Source organism: Agelaius tricolor, unplaced genomic scaffold (assembly GCF_023055355.1).
Source record: "Agelaius tricolor isolate 1412-34295 unplaced genomic scaffold, bAgeTri1.0.p SCAF_22, whole genome shotgun sequence".
Taxonomy (NCBI): Eukaryota; Metazoa; Chordata; class Aves; order Passeriformes; family Icteridae; genus Agelaius; species Agelaius tricolor.
The window spans coordinates 5,656,018-5,677,500 of record NW_027269282.1 but is presented as its reverse complement, the minus strand read 5'-3'; the positions used below and the strand labels follow the sequence as shown (position 1 = coordinate 5,677,500).

At 39.1% G+C, this 21,483-nt stretch overlaps 1 protein-coding gene across 4 annotated transcripts in view; it reads right to left on the bottom strand.

Moving 5' to 3' along the window:
• VTI1A (vesicle transport through interaction with t-SNAREs 1A) overlaps positions 1–21,483 on the bottom strand; it is a 266,020-nt gene that overhangs the window by 9,506 nt on the left and 235,031 nt on the right. For all 4 annotated transcript variants that reach the window (XM_071446308.1, XM_071446306.1, XM_071446309.1 and 1 more), the window contains one exon: positions 1–1,894. This exon is cut by the window's left edge and continues 9,506 nt beyond it. Coding sequence is in view for 2 of the 4 variants with exons in the window: in XM_071446306.1 (XP_071302407.1) it covers positions 1,801–1,894 (94 nt within the window). In the remaining 2 variants the exon portion in view is untranslated. The remainder of the gene's footprint in view (positions 1,895–21,483) is intronic.

The window sequence follows — 21,483 nt, the reverse complement described above, 5'->3', positions numbered from 1 at the left end:
GGTCCCATGACCCTGTGACAGTGCAGGGCCATCAAGGTGAGGAGCTGAACATGACTGTGCTGCACAGAGCAACACCTCCTGAAACCTGGGTCTGGGCTACCCAGGAACTTTTGTTCCAGCACCATCCTGAGCCAGTGACATGAGCTGGTAGAGAAACCCAGCACATAAACCACTTCCAAACTTTGTTGTGAGCTGCATGTAACACTCAGACAGCAGAGCTGACCCTACATGCTTGCATTTGTTTCAGTAAGTAGCATTTTTCCTGTGGATCCTTTTATTCTACATTTATTATCCTCTTTCTATGTCTTAGCTGGGCATTAGTACCACATCCTTTTAACTGAGTTATTTGTTTCTATGTAGAGAAAACGATGACATTTAGGGCCAAAATCAGCCTCCAAGGACAGCACAGCAAATCAGTAGAGTCCACAGGGATGCCAAAACTCCAAAAATACTAAGGCACACATTAAAATTCAGGGCTCAGCTTCTGCCTAATGTGGGGGGAATTTAAAAGTCACCAGATTTTTATTTCTTTGAACATCTTTCAGAAACATTTAATGGCTTAAATCCAAGGGTTTAATATTCCTCTTCATTTGCAATATTTGTAAAGGATTGCAAATAATGAATTCAAAAGTTATTATAAAAATATGAACTTTATCACATCAGCAGTGATAGACCTTTGTTGGAGTTGCAAACTTAAATATAAGCCAAATGACCTCAACCTGTCAAGGAGAAGCACAGCCAATAGGAAAAGAGAAACAGCTCATTTATACACAGGTAGATGAAACTATGATATATTATATCAGCTAAAAGCATATATAAATTAACATTTTACACTTTCTGTTTAAAAAGGGGAATATCACATCAGAATTTAATACACTCAAAATACTCCAACATGCAGTCTCAATATAGTCAGGCCAGTATTAAAAATCTAGATTGTTTAATGCACTATAATCACACATTTGTTGCTGAACTATTACTTAAGATCTCTTTTCAATCAGCAACAAATAGATAAGTATCTTTAAATATCTTCATTAAGGGCCTAGTGTGAAATGCTTATCAGTACATATCTCAACACTGGAAGATTTAAAAGAGATTCAACAGATGGGCTGTAGCCATAACTACATTTTAGGTAAGTGATGTGTTTTCATGATCTTGATGGAAGTGGAATTGCTTTGAATAAGCAGAAAAGAAAGCCTAATTTTAAATAAAAAAACGGTTAAATTGAATTTTGGATTTACATCATATATTAAACACCATCCTAAGGTTGCCCTCTTTTTAAAACTAGCTACTGTTCTTAACCAGGTTACATCTACTACGATAATGTGTGATTGGGAGTTAGTCACAGGAGACAGGTTCACTTTCTACATCATTTGGTCTTTGCTTTACTTATATTTTAAATCACAGAAGGTCAGATACTGCTTGATATTCATACACCCTGCACAGCACAAGAAAAGTGCAAAGACCCCTCTTCCCTCATGAAACTCTGGCAACTTACAGGATAATTGTCTGTGAACAATTCAACACATATTAAGTCTTTTTATACCAGAACAAGCCCTCACTCCAACAAATATTAAGATCCTGAAAGCACTCAGATAAGGACAAATATGTAAGAAAAAAATAGCCCCACATGCCATCAACTATGCCATCAATAATACAAAATATTTTACACCACTTGCACCTGAGTTGAAGAGTGGAAAAGAGAGGGAGACTCTGTCAGTGCAAGAGAATGATTCATGTGACCACTTTGTCTTAATTACTCAGAACAAGCAGTTTGTTGCTGTTTAGTGAAGAACAAAGATATCAGCGTCCCCTGACAGAAAAATAAATAGCCATCATGGTGGTGAAGATGATGATGACTGCCAGCACAACGATCAAAATCCGGTTTTGGATGATCCTGGAAAAAAGCAGAAGAGACAGAAAAAATTGCAGTGAATAAAACAAAATAAATCAAAACAGCAGAATACATATAAAAAATTATAAAATGAAGTGTACAAAAAAAAAGGAGAAAAGACATATGCCCACAAATTCTGTATTCCCTCTACCATTTTGTGTATCTTGATTATTTTTTACTTCTCCCAATTTCTAGTCCAAGATATGCTTCCAACCATATCTTTATGTTGCTGTTAAATCCAACTTTTGTATTCAAGAAAGAAGTAGAATTTTCTGAATTATGCATAAATTTATATACATATTAGAATAAATTAAATAAATTATGTTCCAATTTATTAACCTTCTAAGAACAAATGAAAAAAATAGTGTTCAGTCAATGCAATCCAAGCAGGGTGGTCTATAATAGTAAATATCATTATATTTTTTAAAACCATTCTGAAATCTTCAGTAGTTTAATCTGAAAAGAAACAATTTATTAATTTTCAAGGGATTTTACTATTAAGGAACAAGATTTCAAGGAAACACATGTCAATGAGATACTCACTTGTACTAAAATACCAAGGGAAAAGTACAAAAGATAGTTTTGAAGAAAAGGATGATATAAAGAAGCAAGTGTCAAACTGTGAAGCTTATGTTGTAAAAGCATCTCTTGTCTCTGTAGCATACCTTTACTTATGGTAATAGGCAATGTTACATTTCTATGCAGTATGAAAAAAATGAAGATTAGTGAAAATAAAAAATGCCAGAAGTAGAAAGTCCTAATATTTTTCCATTATTTGTTGGGAGAAATTCCTGCTTCTAAAATCAGTCATCACATCACTTCAGGTTCTTCCTAAAATTAATAGGTCAATTAAAATTACTAAATCAAGAAACAGTAGAATTTGAGGCATTTTACAGGAGGATTTTGGATTGTAAGAATTCACTGTTCGTTATTCCATTTTCACAGAGAAGGAAGATTATTTTCACAGGCTCTTCATAAATAGGGAGTTTTGCAAAACACACTTGTACATGAAGCTTATCATCAGAATTGGAGAAAAAAAAATTGGAGAAAAAAAATCCCAACAACCAAGTGCAATAAAAGCACCCCAAGTTATAAATTTTTTTCTCATGCTTCTGCAAAACAAAACAAAACAAAGTCTGCAAGAACCAAACAATGGTAAGAAGAGGTAAAACTGTGTTATGTGAAACATCAAACCTAGTACAACTTGAAGACAGGGAGTGTAATGTGTTAAAATGAGCATATTTCACGCAGTGAAAGAGAGAAGAAACTCCAGAGAGCAGGGGGGAGTTTTTCTTGGTAAATGTTTTTCATTTAGATGCGGGTGGATATACATATAAATTATACTGGGAAGTGTAAAGAAAAATGCAGTTTTAACCAACTCCAGCTCTCTCCTTGCTTACCCCCCACCTAAAGGAAAAGCAGTAAATGGATGGATGAAAACTGTCACATCAGACAGACACCCTCCCCTGTGACACTCTAAAAGGACTAGCTCTCTATCCTCCTGACAGGTTACAAAATGATCACATTTGCTGACACGTCTTCCGCAAAACTGCTTTAGTGTTTGTGTCCACTTTCCTAGCAGGAGATGAATGGGCTGCTTTGTCCTCATTTATCACTTAAAGCTGAACTAAGATCTGTCTCGTTTATTTTTCCCTTCCTCACTAGAAAGGCTCAACCACAGCATTAATTCTTTCGCGATGACAGCTAATTCAAACTTAACAGGCAATATTTACTCTGCCAAAAGGATGAGGAGGAGGGAGGGATGTTTCTCACTCTTTTTTTCCCTAAAAAAAAAAAAAAAAAGTGTAGCAGGCTAACAAAATAAAGCTAATTAAGGGCTTTTGGTTCTTGTTGGTTTGCACTTCAATTTAACACCTGAACTTACAAGCTTCTCTTTTGTGGCGGGGTGTGACATTCTCTGCCAAACACCTGATAACAAACGATTTGCCCAGGCAAATGCATGAAAACCAGAATATATATTTACTCACTCGCCCTCATCACTCCTGAAAGGACACTCAGCAAAATTGAAACTCAGCAGTGAAATAGATTAAAAGCATGAAAACTCTTAAAACATTCAGCCTTAAGTAATACACAGTGCAGCTGGCTTGACAACCATTTTATTTGTGGGATGTGGGCCCCAAGGCATCCATAATGCTAATTTACAAAGGATTAACTGTGAGTGAAACTCGCTTAATCTAACACATAGTTAGGCAAAGGCATACATAACATACTGAGTGTTTAAATCAACTCCTCCTATCTCTGGCCCACCGAAAAAATCATTGCATTGTCTGAGAAGCAAAACTAAAGAAAAAGAAAAAAGAAGCATGAAGTCCCCCAAATCATCATTATTTTTAGTATTTATTTTTAATACCCTGTCAGTACACACCTGATTGCAAGATTATTTAATCAGTGTCTCTAAAATCCTTCTCAAGAAAACACTGAGTGAGGCCAGCCACCACCTGTATCTGCTAATTGAAGGTTCACTTACGGTGTGAATCTAGGAAATACATATCAAAGTTCAATTTCTAGGAATCTGAATTAGTCTGCACAGTGCAGCAAAAGAATATCATATTAAAAGGAACAAATTAATCATGAAATAGGATGGATATTATCAACAGATTCCTACACTGAAGCATTATATACTTTTAATATTCAAGCCCACAGTTAAAGATTAATTTTATATCTTTAAAAAAAGAATAACATTGAGTTTTACTGTTTTCCTTTCAAGTGAGCAAGTAAAATTAAACTAACTGCATACTGTCCAAAGGATGGGGCTGGGAGGAGAATGACAGAGCTCTTTGGCAGCAGCAGGACAGTCCCAAGGAGGACTCAGTGGTGCCTGTTGAAATTGGAGTCTGGGAGCTGCTGTTAAGACAGAGAACACAAGTTCTGGGTGTCAGCACATTTCAGATCTCAAAGTCAACAGGCAAGGACGACCCTTTAGAGTAAAGAAAAAAGGAAGAGGAAAGGGGGTTTTGAGTGATCCAAGACAGTCAAGCCAGCTCACAGCTGTAGAACAATGGTTGGCATTGGCAGGACCCATCTGTAGGGAAGCCTATAGTACTGTCACAGCCAGACACTGCCAGTGGGTATTGCTCTAGGCAAAGCATCAAGGAATTTAAGTGGGGGAGGGAGTGATAATACCAAAGGAGAAGAAAATGGGGCCTAAGCTCGCTACAAAAAAAATCCCAAAGGCTAACATGCTCACAAGAAGCAGATGATAGTCTTTTATCTCTATTACACCTTAAATTCAACAAAATCTGGTGAATGAGGAAGCCCAGATTTTTCTTTGAAAATGCAAAGCATGTTTACAGGGTAAATAATTTAGGAAAGAATATATACTTGAAAGAAGACACCCATTGAAACATCCATGGCTAAAATGCCTGAAGGCAAAAACTTGTGCATTTGCATGCTGCATTTTATTAAGTTAGCACACTGTAGCTTTAAAAGAATGCATGGCCAAATTAAGAGGAATGTGTGACTGAAACATCAAGGATTCCTCAAGTTTACATTATGAATCACAGTGCTGTTGATATGAGATGAATTAACCATTTAGTTGATGCAGCTCAGGCACTGAATTCACACCAAGTTCTGCTGGAGCCCTGCTCGGGAGCTCGTTAACAGCCAATGTCTACTGTTCCTTTCATACTCGAGGCTCCAGGAGCACAAGGGCTCATTGTACTTTGAGTTAGAAGAGACAAAAAATCTGTGCTTTTAATCTGTCCATCTAGTTTATTATGGACAGCAGCCCAAAATATTTGGGTGCAAAACCACAGAGAAACCATAACTAAAGCAGACGCAAGGGTAACTTTAACTGACGTACTGGAAGGGCACTCTGGACTAATAACACAGAAAGCACATCCCTCTCCTCTCGAGTTTCCTTCTGCTCCACCTTTCCAGATGCCTGACCCTTATGGTCAGAGTGCCTAATCTCCAACCACTGCTGTGCTGGAGGGTGCCTCCAGCCAGTGCCAAATTCAGGACACCACCTGCTTTTGAGGATCACCTCCTTGCTGCACTGCACAGGGCAACCACCACTCTGCAGAACAGGTCCCACATGTGCTACCAAACACTGATGCTCCTGGAAAATCCATTCCCCTCACTGCTGCCCTGGCAGAAATTGTGCTGCCTTTCCACATTTCAAACCCCCAAAGGATTCGTGCTTGTCCTTAGCTTCACACACACACGCACACAATGGGTCTAACTCTGTTTGTGCCATGTTTAGATCTACTCCATATAAACACAAAGCAGTTCCCAAATAAGCTTTTGCAAACCTTACATTAAGGATGCCAACCGTGTTTAAACCTTTCTATAAAACTGCATTCATTAGCAGGGGAGTGCACGACATCTATATGGGTTCAGCCTGATGTCTTGCACATGTCTTAGTGCCTGATTGACCAGCATTGAATAATGATGCCGTGCCATTAAGCACTGATGGTACAATAACAATTGTCATGAAAATCAGCAATCGCGGTAACATGTTAACAAAATGCAGGATATAAACGAACCAGTGCAGACTCTGGGTGTGTAAAGAGTGTGTCCTTAACTTGAGGACTACAAATAAAATACTGCAAAAAAATTTCCTACAGAAGCTCAACTCTGACACTGATACAAATAAAAAAAAAACAAAACCAAAACCAAACAAATGGCTTGGGGGATCAGTTAGCACACATTCATTACAACACAGGGCTTTATTCTTAAAGGAGGCATCTTGAAAAATAGTGTCCTCAAGAACACAGACTGATTGATGACAGAGCACTGTCCAACAGTGTTTCACTGTAATATGTATTTATGATTTAACTAGAAGTGATTCCTATCAGTTTACTGCACAGAAAGGCTTGCTCTGTACACAAAATCACATCTTAAATGGTCACTTTGAATACTTGGCTATTGCATTTTTTTGTGCCCTTTTATTTCTGATTGGCAGTTTTTGCTAACATGAAAGAAAATAGGTGCATGCAAATCAGTGGCAAGTGATTTTTAAGTGTCCAATATTCATGTGCAAATCAGCAGATTCAAACAAACACTAAGTGTGGGTCTAGTCAAATAGGCAAAAACATACCAGGCAAAATTAAATGTGCATTTAAAGTAATATAGCTGTACTCACATAGCTTCTGGACAGACACAATTATTACTATATATAAGGACATCCTTGTTACGGTGAGTTTTCAAACGGAAGTGCTAAACCCCGCACAGGGGAATAAAATGTTATGATTGGTAAAGCAAAGCCTTAGATACATAATGATAAATCTCAAGTTCAGGGTATCTGGGGGCTGTTCAATCATTCACATCTTCAGGTTTAAGAATGCTTTTCCTAAATAAAAGCAACTGAAAAGAATGAGACAGGTTGTGGCAAAAACATAAAGACATGGCAACCTACTGTAATAAAAGAGCAAGAGAACATTGCCTAGCAGAATTACAGCTGGCTGGAAGTGTCTGACTCGAGACATTTTTCATCATTAATGACTGAAATTAGCAAACAGAAATACCAGTGAAAAAAATATCTGCACAACTTGCAGATGACTCCTTGGCCCTCCTCTAGCTGACCATGGGAAAAGTGAGGAATTTGGAAAACACTCAAGCTTTTTTCCTCTTCCTCACCACAAACTCTGAACATATGTCTATGTCTTTGTGTTCTCAAGCCAGAAGACCTAATTACATTGTAATTGACATTGCATATTTAGATGTGAAAAGGCTTTGAGGGTGGTGGAGAGGGGATGGGACCCCCCCATCCTTACTGGGCTTACTGGGGACAAAAAGACAACACTTCCTGTGGTCCATCTTCAGTCTGCAGACTGTTCCTAGCAGAAGCCTCTTCCATATTCTCTGAATTCCTTCCCAAAGGTGCCTCTTTGTAAGAACTTGGGAAAATCCATAAAAATTGCTGAAAGCTGAACAGATAACAAAATGAAACCCTCAAAAATGGGGGGCTGGTGATTAAGAAAGGATGGGCTATTTCTAGCTGATTTTCTAGCAGGCCATACAGGGCACCTACGATTTTGTTGATAGGACTGAGGAATTGTGCAGTGCTATGTCCTCTAGTTTAAAAGTTCAGTCTTAAGGACTGGGGCTGTCTACTTGTAATAACATGGATACCAATCTCTAGTTATAATATTACACTCAAACCACATCAATGTGTTTCCACCTGGGCCCTGAATGAAAGAATGAGTCATGTAATAACAGGTGCAGGGAAGTAGTCACACTATCCCACTTTAAACATCTAAATTATATCTAGCTAATCTCTCTGAGTTCCCTGTACATAAGCTCAAGTCCTGCTCTGAACTGCCCTCTCTTTCTCCTGGCCATATGGGCACCCCAGGAGTGCTGGTTAGCTAGGTTAGGTGCCTACAACATAGGAATGAATATCTCTAAAAGCTTGAACATGAGGCTCAGGCAAGAAAGCTTGCTAGCTCTGAAGGCAAAATCATACAGAGGCACTGGCATATTGTAAAGTGTGTATAATCTCCCATCAATCAGAAATATTGCAGAGATGAAACTCACCAGTGAAGCAGAAGATGCTAATCAATAATTAGACAGTAAAGGCCTTGATCCATCATCTCTTTTTAATAGATCCTATATTTGCACATTAAATTTTGACCAGAAGCAAATATACTTTTCCTTTGACAGTTTTTCTGGAGGAGTAAAAGAAAGGATATCCCTCTCTTGGCTGAACGCCTGCTGAAACACATTGGCCTTCCTTGACTCAACTATGTTTTTACCTTGCTTTGTCATCTTCTGACAACCTTGCCATATATTAAAATTATTTTGATTATATCTGATAGTTAAAATACTTATGGAGACATTTAATTAATAATAAAGTTCTTGCAACACATTCCAAATGAACAGCATTGGAGTATAGTGTTATTTGGTAGCCACCGGGGCTTGCATGGGCCTTCTCTCAAGGAGCATTTCAGGAAGTGAAAATTGTACCCAAGTGATCAGTGGGGCATGTGTGGGGAGGGAGAGGAGACTGACTGGCCTGGGAAGGAGAGAGATCTATAGGAATGATTGGAAATCAAAGATGGTAACAGGGAAAGCCTGATCGAGGACCTCATAGACGTAGGACTAAAGGTCAAAACACAAAATTGAAGGGTGCTGAAAATCTTGTACTAGCCAGATTTTATTCATTGCTTATTTTAAAAACACATGGGAAGGCATTTCTGAAGGATGAAAAGTATCCTTCTGCTCCTGAGACCCTGACATAGAACCTTTCTCTACACAGTTTTGATGCAACTTCAGCTTTCTGCCATCTCCACGTCCACTCCTTCCACAGAGGGAATCAATTAGGTTATGACTGTCATTAGGAGGCACAGTGGGGCTTCTGGGGCCATGGAAACTCACCAACCAAAACGGGAGAGGGACTAACTCATTTCATGCAAAGCACAGGCAACCCCAGATCCCTTTGGCAAGACTAAATGATGATCACATGCACAGTGGCAACTGCAAGTGGAAGGAGTCAAGGTTGTCTTAATCTCCAACCAGCCTTTCTCAGGGTACTGAAGTATCAAGAAGAACAAATCACACATTTAGTCACCTGAGCATGACTAAGAGCCATAGGCCTTAGCAAACATTACAAGAGCTTTAGCAAGAGCTCAGAGGGAGGGTGGATAGCCCAGCTGTCGGTGCAGGGGCATTCTTCAGCACGTCGGGTACATGAAACCCTGGTCCCCAAACAGTTAACAGGAAAAAAAAAGCCCCAACCCCCTCGTCAGCACTCAAAGCTAAAGCAATTATTTCTCCAGCAGAAGAAATGTATGCAAGCTATAAAATGACAAGAACGTACAAGATCTCATATTGGCTTTTATGATAAATATAGTTAAATTTACATTCTGTGCAATTTAAAGAAAACAAAAATGTCAAAAGTCTGCATCTTATCAACTTCCATAATCATTAGAAGCCACTAAAAGATATATCTTAAACAGATGAAAGGAAGTAACGTCTTTCACCCTGCCTCAATTTAATTAATGACTAATCTACAGGTTTTAGCTGTGACAAAGCTGGAGACTGGACACACACACTCTTCTTGCATTATTTTCTTCTGATTACACAATATTTGACTGGGCATCTTTTTGTATGGCAAGTTTCCTACAATTGTCTTAACAATGTTGACCTCTTTTGTAAAAACCTGAAGGCATCTGCAGCAATTGTTCCTGAAGATCTGCTATCCAAAATGTTACCATTTCATGGCACTTCTTGAATGATAGAATAGAATTTTTTTTGGTATATATTCATTTTTTTTCAAATGCTATAAAAGAAAGGAAAACAATCATGGCTAAGGCCATTTGTGAGATGGCATTAAAAGAGCCTACTCTGAGACAGATAAAAATAATGAGAATCTTTCTGTCAAGAAGGATTTAGAAAATATCACGAGCATTATTAAAATTTAATTTTTTACTGTGCTTTTTGGTTCCCCCTTTTCCAGTGATAATGAGCAGGACTGCACACCTCCACAATGCTAGTACTTGTTTTGAGCAATAAATTCAGCCTTCCAGTCTGAAGACATTTCAGACAACAATTTTGACTGCTATAGGCTTATTTTTCAACCTTTTCTGTGCTTTGAGTCTTCCTATAAAAACCAGTTCATAAGCTAATTTTCCACAAGGCCAGTGGAACAAATAAAAATCAATTTTTGCCCAACCGGTTCAGAGAAAACCTGGGAACAGTGAAGACAGAACAGTGAAAAATAAAAAGAATCGATGTATTCACAAATGGTTTACGTGATAGAGAACTATCAAATTAGTTGTCTGGAGATACTTGCCACTATGAAAGTATTTTCTTTCCAGCATGTTACAGTATTTCTATTAGGGGAGCAGAGAAGCCTCTACTTTGTCATGACCTCAGACCCCTCAGTTTAACAACCACGTCGAGCTTCCAAATATTCGGTAAAACCACAGGGCACAGAGTCACAGTGCGAGAGCCCCTCGCAGGTCTCCCAACCAGAGGGACCTGCAGGCCCAGCTGGCTTAGGGTGGGTGTAAGTCTTCATGATCTCCTGGAAGGCACAGAGATTCCTGTCTCACAGAAGGCAGGGAGACATTCATGACCTCAGGCCAACCTTGTCAAGAGGAATTTGGTCCATCAAGAGAGGGAAAAAATTGTGAAAAACACCGCCCAGACTTCCCTCCTCTGTTAAAACCCCAAGTGTTCAGGAGCACACTGAAGACTAAGCAGTTTAATCTCTTGGACAGCAGAACACAAATTTCTCCAAAGATAGGAATCCCATTTGTAGACTTCAAAACTTCTCAGAATCTCAAGGACAACTCAGGGCACAGGCTTTAATATCATGGCCCAATCCATTTCGTCATCTTCCCCACTAATTGGGCAAATGCTCCCAAAACTGCCATACTGAGAAGGGATGGGATAGGTGCTCATGTCTGTCTGTCTGCAGCCAGAAAAAATTGTCTGGAAAATTGATTGAAGAACAGAATCTGCTTTTTAATACAAATTAACCATCACTGCTATGGAAATAAAACAAATTTATAATTTACAAGCTTAAATATTAAGGAAGCTATTTTTAAGCACCTATAATCTTCACTCTGGTATGTAGCATTTTATACACTCCTTTATTTTTATGAGTTGGCATTAGAATGTGACTCATTTTAACAGAAAAAAAAAGGATTAACTATGTTACTCAGAAGTAAAGCTTCATATTACCTATTTAAAATATTGTAACACACCATGGAGACATCATTTCTAGGGCCAAACAAAACATTACTCAATGAAGAAATGGCATGAAATATAAAATATTCAGCAGAGGAAGGGTATTTGGAGCTAAGCAGTTTCACTGCCAATAAACAGCATCATAATAAATAGTGTGCATGTAGGAAAAAATAAGTATACCTGTTCTTCACTATTTGAGATGTAACACCTTAGTGGGGGAAACAAATAAAGATACTACTCTTCCACTAAGCACATGCAGGGAAAAACTAAAACCACCACACATTTTGATTCTGAATCTCTTACAACTGATGCTAATTTGCTTATGATATCTGCCTGATTTAGAGCTAATCTTCTGTAAATTAACTCCTAATGCTGTCTGAAATAATCCTCTTAATGCTGGTCTGTCTTGAGTACTTTATATCAAACACCATGAAATGCACAAGCATACACAAGACGTTCAGCAGCTGTAGTGCTGGTGGCTGCTCAAGAGTATTTGCGGTGCCATGAAGGCACAGAGCTGTGGGGCCCTGGGGCAGCTTGGGGACCGCTCTGGTTGTCCCCTTGGAAGGGACAGCAAGCCAGAGCTGTGTCCCACCACTCCTGGCCACCAGAGAGAAGAGGAGGCTGTCTCCCGACAAAAATGGTGCAGGGGGGTACAGCTCCTTGCTCCAGAGCTCCCACCTCCAGCAGCACATGATAATGAGAAAAAGTAAACGGCTCAGGCTTTGAGATTTCCCAGCAATGAGATCTGTGTTAAACAGCACTAATTATCAGCTGGAAGCCTAATCTGATAACGGGTTTGAGAAGACAGAGACAGACCATTTTGTTTCTTCAGTGGAGGAAAATATTTTTAAGGGTGTTGCTTCAGCATCGGCCAGCTTAATCATTATTGTCAACTGTGCTTACAACTCTGTATTTAAACATATATTTTTTCTGCTAAATCCACTCGAACAATTTTCTCCCCAACATTAATTTAATGATAGAGCCAAAAACCTAATTGATATTGGTGAGCAATGCAATACAAACACATTATTTTCTTGGGTTTTGAAACATAAATGGCAGACACAACTTTGACTGAATAGACTTCTTTATGTTTTAACAGACAGTTTATTGGCCCAGACTCCTACATATAAAAAGCACAATTCCAAAAGCAATACATTTTTAATTGAAAAATTCATGTATTTTTACTATGTACAGGTAACTTTGTCAGGTAAAGGGCTTTTAAAACAATTTTAATTCATGGAATGTTGTTTAGAAATTATATTCTCACCATAGCAAGTGCTTATAGGAAGGTATTAAAAGAAAAAAATCTATTGTTTAAACCATACTTTATTGGAACTTGCTTTTTTAATATATTAAAGAAGAGATAAAGCACAGTGATCACTGAGCTGTATGTGTCCAACAGCCCTTCAAGAGACTTGTGGAAATGTATAAAACAAGCAGTGATACAATCCTTTGCCAAACACTGTCATAAATTTTTTATTTGGCAGCTAACATTCTCACTAGCTTTCTTGGCAGCAATTGGGACCTTTAGCAAGAAAGGTGCAGGAGAAAAATACCTTGTTTAGAGATGTTTTCAACACTTTCTGGGGTTTTTCAGAACTTCTGCCTGCAGCATATTTTACAACCACAGTCTCCAGTCACCTGATGAGTGGGTGGTGGTTTTAAACTTTTTTTTTTAATATAGACAGCCTACTACTTCCCTCTGGCCTTCAGCCTAGGATGTGAGCGTGTGGAATGGGGCTGTGTGTTCCACAGAGATACAAGTGGTTGCTCCTCTCTGTCTAGACAAAAAAACTTGAAAATAATATCAGAATGTACCTTTCATTGCTCCTGATACTATCTGTATCTTATTCCCGGATGACAGAGATAAATGAAAGTCAAACATATGCTGATTACTTTTGCATTTTTCTCAGGAGATATCTGCAGAAGAGCTGGTCACAGGTGCAGCTGCCCTGGCCAGCCAGTGGGTTGCTGAGAAACAGAATTGGGAAACAGATTTCTGTGCCCAGGTCCAGGGGTTTTGTTTGTTTGTTTGTTTGTTTGTTTTCCTTTAATATACTGAACTTAACATCTGATGCATTACCTTCCTCCATGAGCCCAGATGTGCTGATGTATGTGTGTTAGCAATTCACTCACGGAAAAGATATTCTATATTTTGGTATTTCATCATTTCAGAATAAAAAGAAGATGAACATACTTTACATTTCAGCAACTGCCTCCAAAACTTTCACAGCATTAAGATACATTTCAGTTCTTCACATGAACAGAAAGGAAACAGTCTTCAACAGATGTGGACAAGAAAAACACCTTATCTGCCTCAAATGAGAAAGGCTGGAATTTAGTTTTAGACAGCACATATTGCCTTAAACACAGACCTAATTAAAGTAATGCTGTTACAATTATAAACACAAACTAAAAGGCTTCCCCACAGCCTGTGCTCCAGTTTTGCCTGTGTGTTTACCAGGGGCATCACCCCTCGAGAACGTTTCAGAGCCCACACAGACATCTAGTGGCAGGTGAAAACACTGCACGGTGGCACCGCCACCTGGCACAGCTCCGCGGGGACCTGAAGCCGTGCCAGGGCCGAGGAGAGCTAACTTTGCTACGACTGTGGTTGGGCAACCAAACAGGGAAAGATGTGCTCCCTCTGTGCCATCCCAGCAGTCATGGAGAGACAGCTGCTCTCGTGGCAACTCTGGCTTCCCAAATTTACATTACTATTGATTCTTTGCAATTAAATCAGAGCTCTTTTTGTCTTTCTGAGTACCTTTAAATGTCTCTCCCCTTGCTACTATTTTATCTTACTTAAAAACTGCAGAGGCTAATAATGTAGCATAATCTGGAAGTTTCTCTGAGCGTGGCTATGCACAACGCAGCTGACTGGAACACACCGGGGCAATGAGACTTTACAGACAGCAAAAAACACACACGATGAGCAAGGCCAGTCAATAATAAATTCTAAATGGTTGGAGGAGGAATACAACTTGCTCCACAGTCCACATCAATCAATGGAAAGATGCCTAAGACTTCAGTGGGGTTTGAGTCCCACATCTGCAAAGGAGATCAAGCACCGCAGCTCTGCACAGAGTTGTAAGAGCTCAGTGCCCTGATTCTGCTCTGTTACACCATTTTAAATCAAGCAGTACTCAGTGGTGTCATAACCCTGTACATCTGTGTCAGACCCTGTGTTGCAAGGACAGACTCGATGCCAAGAATGCAAAACAGATGTTGCTTTCCTAATGTTTTTTTGTTGTCCTTTAAGTTGTTTTCATGGGGTTCTGTTTTCATTTTGGGGAGCAAAACAGGTCGACAGGACTTTTCAGAGGGCAGACAGGAGGAATGCTTCTGCATCTTCCTTTTTTATTTTGTGTGCATGTGTGAATATGCAGAGGCTTTGAGTTACAACTGGGAAAAATCTCTTTTTTTTTTTTTTTAAACTTCATTTGAGCTATGCTTAGTTCCCTTGGGGCATAGGGAAAGGTAGCTATTTGTGGATGGGAAAAAGAGCTTTTGTGAACAGCAAAACTGCATCACCAAATGGCTTAAGAAAAAGATTTTTTGAAGTTATTTTTTACTACTACTTTAAGAGGAAACAGGGATAAATATATCTTTTTTGCACGTTGACTCATTAACAAATTTAGCAATAAACACCTTGCAATTAAGTCCACTAGTTTACTGCTGTCCAGAAGTTTCTCAATACTCTGCACAGAAGGTTTTGGAAAACACATAACTAAGAAATGGTGAAGGCAAATCCCAACAGCTTGCTCAAGCAAATCTAGCCAAGGCTTAAACTCACTTCTGAACACTGAAATTCGAGATGCTGTATCAAATAAGCAGCTCTTTTTCCCTGAAGAGAAGAAACTGGGTGTAGCTAACCTAGTGCATAATAGGTTTATTCTCATTCACAAAACAGGAATTACTTTATGGCCCCAAAGTAAAACTAGCAGAGAAATATACTGGCAGATTTGCTGCAGATGTGTGTTGTGACACGTATGCAGGGAATCTGCTATTAATCACACGCTAAGATTTTAATATTATGTAGGGTAATGCAGGCAATCATTATGGTGGAGGTTCTGGATGCATAACAGCCTAACCCACAAATGGGACTCTTAAATTTAACTCATTTGAGCTCACTCTCACACTGCACCAGTTGAATTCCCTGGTTCATCCCCCCACTCTCCACTACATACATTTATTTCAATATCTATTGTGCTTTTCTTTTTGTGCTTGTCCTCCGCTTCTTTTCTTGAGACACGACAGTTGTTGGGGAAAGTGCAGCTTTTCAAGTCTCCCATTTGCCAGACTATGACAGGAATGTTCTTGTTAGAGGGGCTGTTTGTGAGACCCCTGGACATGTACCCAGCACAGGAAACAGTCTGGCTCAAATGCTGGAAAAGCCATTCTTCACCTGAATCCTTCAAAATTTGTGTCTGAACATAACTAGAACCTATGTATCCATACCTGGGCTGAGATTACTACGGACAATTATACCGTGGAAATGCATTATTCTGACAAAGCAATCAATCACGTTATTTCTCACAATTTCAGTTCACCCCTAAAATTTTCCTTACCTCCAAAGCCAGCTGGATATTATATTACTGAAGCTGTTGAAAGGGTGTAACACTAACCATGAAGCCAAAGGCCACTAAAACTATGCAATGCATAAATTTTTATTGTTTGCTCAGCATTGAAATCTCATTAGGGCTCATAACTCATCGGTGCACTGCAAACATTTGCATCTGCTGATCATGAGAACTTGGACGGAATGTACACCTTTGGCTAATTTACTTGTTATGTTTTTAGATGAGACTGTGTTGCTTTTTATTTTCTTTTAAAAAGTCCTTATGCAGTTGTGAGTCAAATGTCCACTTTTTAAACTGAATACATGAAAACTTTCATTTGCAGTTTCTCAAGGTTGTTCTGTTGCTGGCAATGTTCATGATCATCATTTTACAAAAGCTTCATTTGACTTAGTATTCAGGGTAGTCATTGTTTGAAAACTGTGCCCCATAGAGCATTTCACTTCATTCATCCTTTCTGTTTTATGCAGCCACATTTTAATTAGATTAAAATTTGTCCTCCAATTAGCTTTCATTAAAGTTTATAGATTACAGGAAAAATCTCCACTGAGTTGTGCTTCAAAACTGTGCCTTAAGTTTAAAATGAAATAACTGTGCAAATGAAGCTATTATGAAGATTATTACTATGCAAAAAACATCAGTCGCTTCTTGGTTTACTTATACATTTAACTCTCTAATTCATTTTGCCAACTTCAATACCTCTGTGTTCTCTAGAGTAGTCATCATAATAATACCTTACAGTTACAGGATACCTTTCATTACCAAGGATCCTTAGGGGCCTGATTCTGCATACCAGTACTCCTGCTGAAGTCCCTGAAACTATTTGAGCAAGTGCTCCTTGCTGCATGTGAACCAGAACCCAAGTACAGGTCAAACCCTGCTTCCAGATACCCACGTAGCGTTAGCGCTGATCTGCGCAGCTCAGAATGCCAACCAGATATGAACATTATGTAAAAAGTCCTTCTGGGTGAGATGTGGCAGCTGTTTAATGGTGCATGGTTACAGGACTCACCTCTGTAAATGAGGGTGTGAGGACAGATACTTCCCCCACAGTTAAAATTGCAGAGAAAGCTGAGAATGTAATTATCCAAAGAGGAAGCAACTCCGTAGGACACTGGGGCTGGGGCTGCATCTCTGCTGTCACTCACGTCTTCAGATGTGACATTGCCAAGTATCGGATGCCCAGCCACTAATACCTCCTGCACATGCAAATCTACTATGTGCTGAAGGCAATATAAAGTTTACAGTTCACCAGGCTTATCCTACAACCAGACATTTACTCTAGAGCAACCTCTTGGTGGAACACAAGGGACTCCATGTCAGAGCAAGGCACCGCAGAAATGGATCTGTTTGCAGGAAATTCTCTCCCAATAGCAAGAGCTATAAATATATACATATAATTAAAAATAAAGAGAGAGAGAGAGAGAGAGATGCAGCCAACATTTTAAAACTAAAAATAGAGACACTTGGGTTACAAAAACAGGGACCTGTCTTTTCTCTAGCAACATATTTCTGATAGGAGGAACGCAGTAGAGAACAACTACTTTACTACAAATGAAATGTAGATCATTAGCATGGGAGAATTATTTCCGCAAAATGCAGGAGTGTAAAAAGCAGTTTTCCCTATTTTTCATGTGCTTATTGGTTGAGCAACCACTAGTAAGTCTTCACATCCCTGTGGTAACTAGTGTTATTCCCATTTAGCAGATGGCAAAAGTAACGTTTAAGGGTGTCAAAGGCTAGAGGGGAATTTATAGTTTAAATGCTCTGACTCAAGCCAAGACCATGTTTCCAAGATGCAAAGCAAACAGCAGCAATACTAATTTTAGGAGTCATGCTCAAGTCTGTCCCTTCCTCCACCTGTACTTCTCCTCCTGGTGTTTGCTTCTGCCATCACGTTACAGCATGCCAACCTCAGTTGTGCTGACTCATCAGCTTATGGGTCCATGTGATGAATCAGACCAAGGGATTGATTCAGGACAAAAAAAGAAAGAGAAAAATGAGAAGGGTGGAGAGGTGAGGAGAGATATTTTGCACTAGATCAATTAAATCTGAAGACATTGACAGGAAAACAGAAGTACCCATGTAAACAAGAAAGCAGCTGGATGCAGCATAGGGGCAGGAATTTTTGTAGTATTTTTGTAGTATTTCTGTTGTTGATGTTGATGGTTTTGTACCACAGGACTGAGGTCCAAACCATTCTGAAATAATTCAATTTTTGTGTTCTAACTCTTTTATAACTCTTCTGTTTACTTCCCTTTGCCTGCTTTGCTCTGGGGAAGATCATAGTTACTCCTCACTACCTTAGCTCAACAAATTTGCATAAGAAAATTCAGAAACTGCAAGTATTTGACTTTCCACAATCAAGACCTGGAACACCAAGTTTGCCTTCTCAGTTACACTGTCTGTATTTCAGTAATTCTGCTTCATTTCCTCAAGAGAATTGCCATGTTTCATAAAATACAGACAATCTAGTCATGTTTTATGTCAAGGGTGCATTTACAAATAGTTTATAAAGGATTTAGATGATTAACCATATATTAGGACAGTTAATCAAATTTAAGAGGCTATTTCAGAATTCTACAGATCAAGCAGTTATTTATAATCCTTATTATTGCTTTCTACCTTACATCCAATCCTAATGCATACCATTAGAATATTCTGCTAACTCTTTGTCAATTATTTGTGTTAGCAGAAAAAATCCAAACAAAAAAAAAACCCAAAACCAAAAAACAACCCCAAATGCTATCGTAAGGAATAGGTTAGATAATTAGGACATTGAGACTCCTAGACTAAACGAATCAGACCCAAGAAATCAAATCTTTGGAGATAATTAGCCTCTGCCATGATTTAGATACTTCAAGGTCCTTAAAAATCTCAGTCCTCATCACTGCGCACATGGGATTTAGGCAATTAAAAAAAAGCAGGCAAAGTGTCATCTGAAAAGGCACAAATGCTGCAGTAACTGCAACAGCTGAGGAACACATATTTTCTTCAAAAAACCATTGGCATCATGACAGGTTGCTTAAAGCTTCAGTGCTTCATGCTGGTTGGGAAAAAAACCAGACAATGGAAAACTTGAGGAATGTTAAATTTAACTGTTATCCTTACAAAATGTAGTTCAGCTCAGTTAGAACAGAATGAAAAGTTATTTCTTGTCATTTTATTCAGTCATTTGAAGCAGTGTCTTCTCTTTTTCATAGTTTTCACTTGGTACTGGGCATACAGAATGTTTTTAATGAAGAACTAGCTACAGATCACTTTTATTGTGATATGATTTATATAGTTTAAAAAAAAAAAATCTGTTCTGGAAGTATAGTGTATTTGGTGCTATTTTTGCCTAGGAATGGAAACTCGAACTGGAAATAGAGTCATTCATTCACACTTCCAGGATGACATTGCGTTGACAGGCATGCAAACTTGGAAAGGTGCTACACAGTCACTCTTAAAATACTACACTGTATTTTTTTTCCTTCTAAGCTTCAATTAAGAAAATGTTATAGAAGGATCAGTACTTTGTGAAGGCTAAGGGTTCATCATTTGCAAGAGATCTTCTTTCAGAAGTACAAAGACAGAAAAGTCAAGGCACTAACAACTAAATAAACTGTTTTCACAACAGAACTGGCACCTTCAAGCCTCTCTGCCGTGAGGTGCTGTGCTGTCAGGAGTTCTGCTTGTTCACACTTATCTCAAAGAACATTCCCCAGTCCCATCAGAAAGGTCATCAAGCCTTCCTGCCAGGTAGTCCGTTACTTGCCTTGGTTGGGCTTTTTTTCCCTCAATTTGAGGAGAATGAAAGTCATAAAAAGTGTGAGAATATGGTTGAGGTAGATAAACTTAGAGATTCTAACAGAGCTGGAATGCTGTTGGTGCTAACAAGCCCTGAGCAAGTGATCCATGTCTGGCGTGCTCTGCCAAACAAACTGCAATTACAGAAGAACCAAAAATAAAACAAGCAACTTTAAACCTCCTGAACGTGTGAGCCTCGGTCTAAGAATCATATTTGCACTTGCTCCCACAGGCTTGCTTCCAAAAGGCACACAAAACTGGAGGGACCTTTCTAATGGGAAGGAAGGAAGGAAAGTTTCCATTTGAGACCTGGCATTTTGGAATGGCAGAAAGAGCAGCTGACCCCAGGGGCTCTTGCCCCTCAGTGTCAAATTCCTACAAGAGCAGCTTTGGCTGTATCATACCTGAATCAAAACGTCAGGGCTCGAATCCACACCACAAGTCATGCTCTCTGAAACTGAGGTACATAATCCTCTTGGCTTTGCTTTCTGTTGGGCTTTTCCACCCTTTTGCATGCCTCTGCAGTGCCAATTGACATGTGCTTCCCCTTTTTGTCTTACAGAGAAAACCTCAGCTAGGCCCAAATTTTAATGATTTCAAACGATGCGCTCTGTAACTTCCTTTGCAGCAGCTTCCTTGTTTTCTGCTGGTTCTAAAAAACTCCTTTGACCCGCTCATAAGAACACCATTTCTGTTTCTGTCATCCCAAATTAACAAATGAATGAGGAGAGGGAAACTCCCCTGTCACTCCAAACCTTCACCCTTCAAGTCCCCCTGCCTCATTGCAGCCCTGGTGCTCTAAAATAAAGGGAGCATTAATGGGCTGAAGTTTCCATGGGACATCAGCACTTACTTAAATGATATTCTGAATCGTGGGCCAACTGGTGGTGGGCAAGGGCAGGTATTTACTTGGTGCAGTCTCTTAGGATACAATGGATTTATGGCCGTCAATTCTGAACAACACCACTATTGTCTCTTCACATTCTATCTGCCTCCATTATTCATTTGTGTTGATTTTGATTGATGAAGACACTTTAAAAAAGGAGGGGAGGAAGGAGGAGGGGGAGAGGAATACTTCAACTGTTTGTTTTCTAATTCCTGTAAATCTACAGTTCATACTGCAGCAGTACTACTCAAAAGAAATGTCAATCCCCACATTTTCCTAAGGGGTTTTCCCTTTTAGCAGTCCCTCTTCTTTCTGAAAGAAGTGGGATGCAAACAGTGCTTCCATGACATACCTAATCACCATAGGGGTGGCACATCACACTTCAATCAGCCAAGAAATGTTGGGTATTTTAATGAAAAAGTATTAAGACTTCTGCAAAACCTCTTCTGCATATTAACTTCCTATGCTACAGTTAATTAAGTTTTAGAGCGGGTTTCATAAGTCAAAAATTGCTTGGACCACAGTCTTGAACCCAAGAAGAGTAGACAAAACTTCATTCAAAGTGAATGCACCTGCTAGAAATCTGACTGTGTAGAAGTCATCAAAAAAACCCAGCTATGCCTTGCTTGCTTCCAAATATATGGTATTTTCTGACCTCTCATTAAAATATCCTG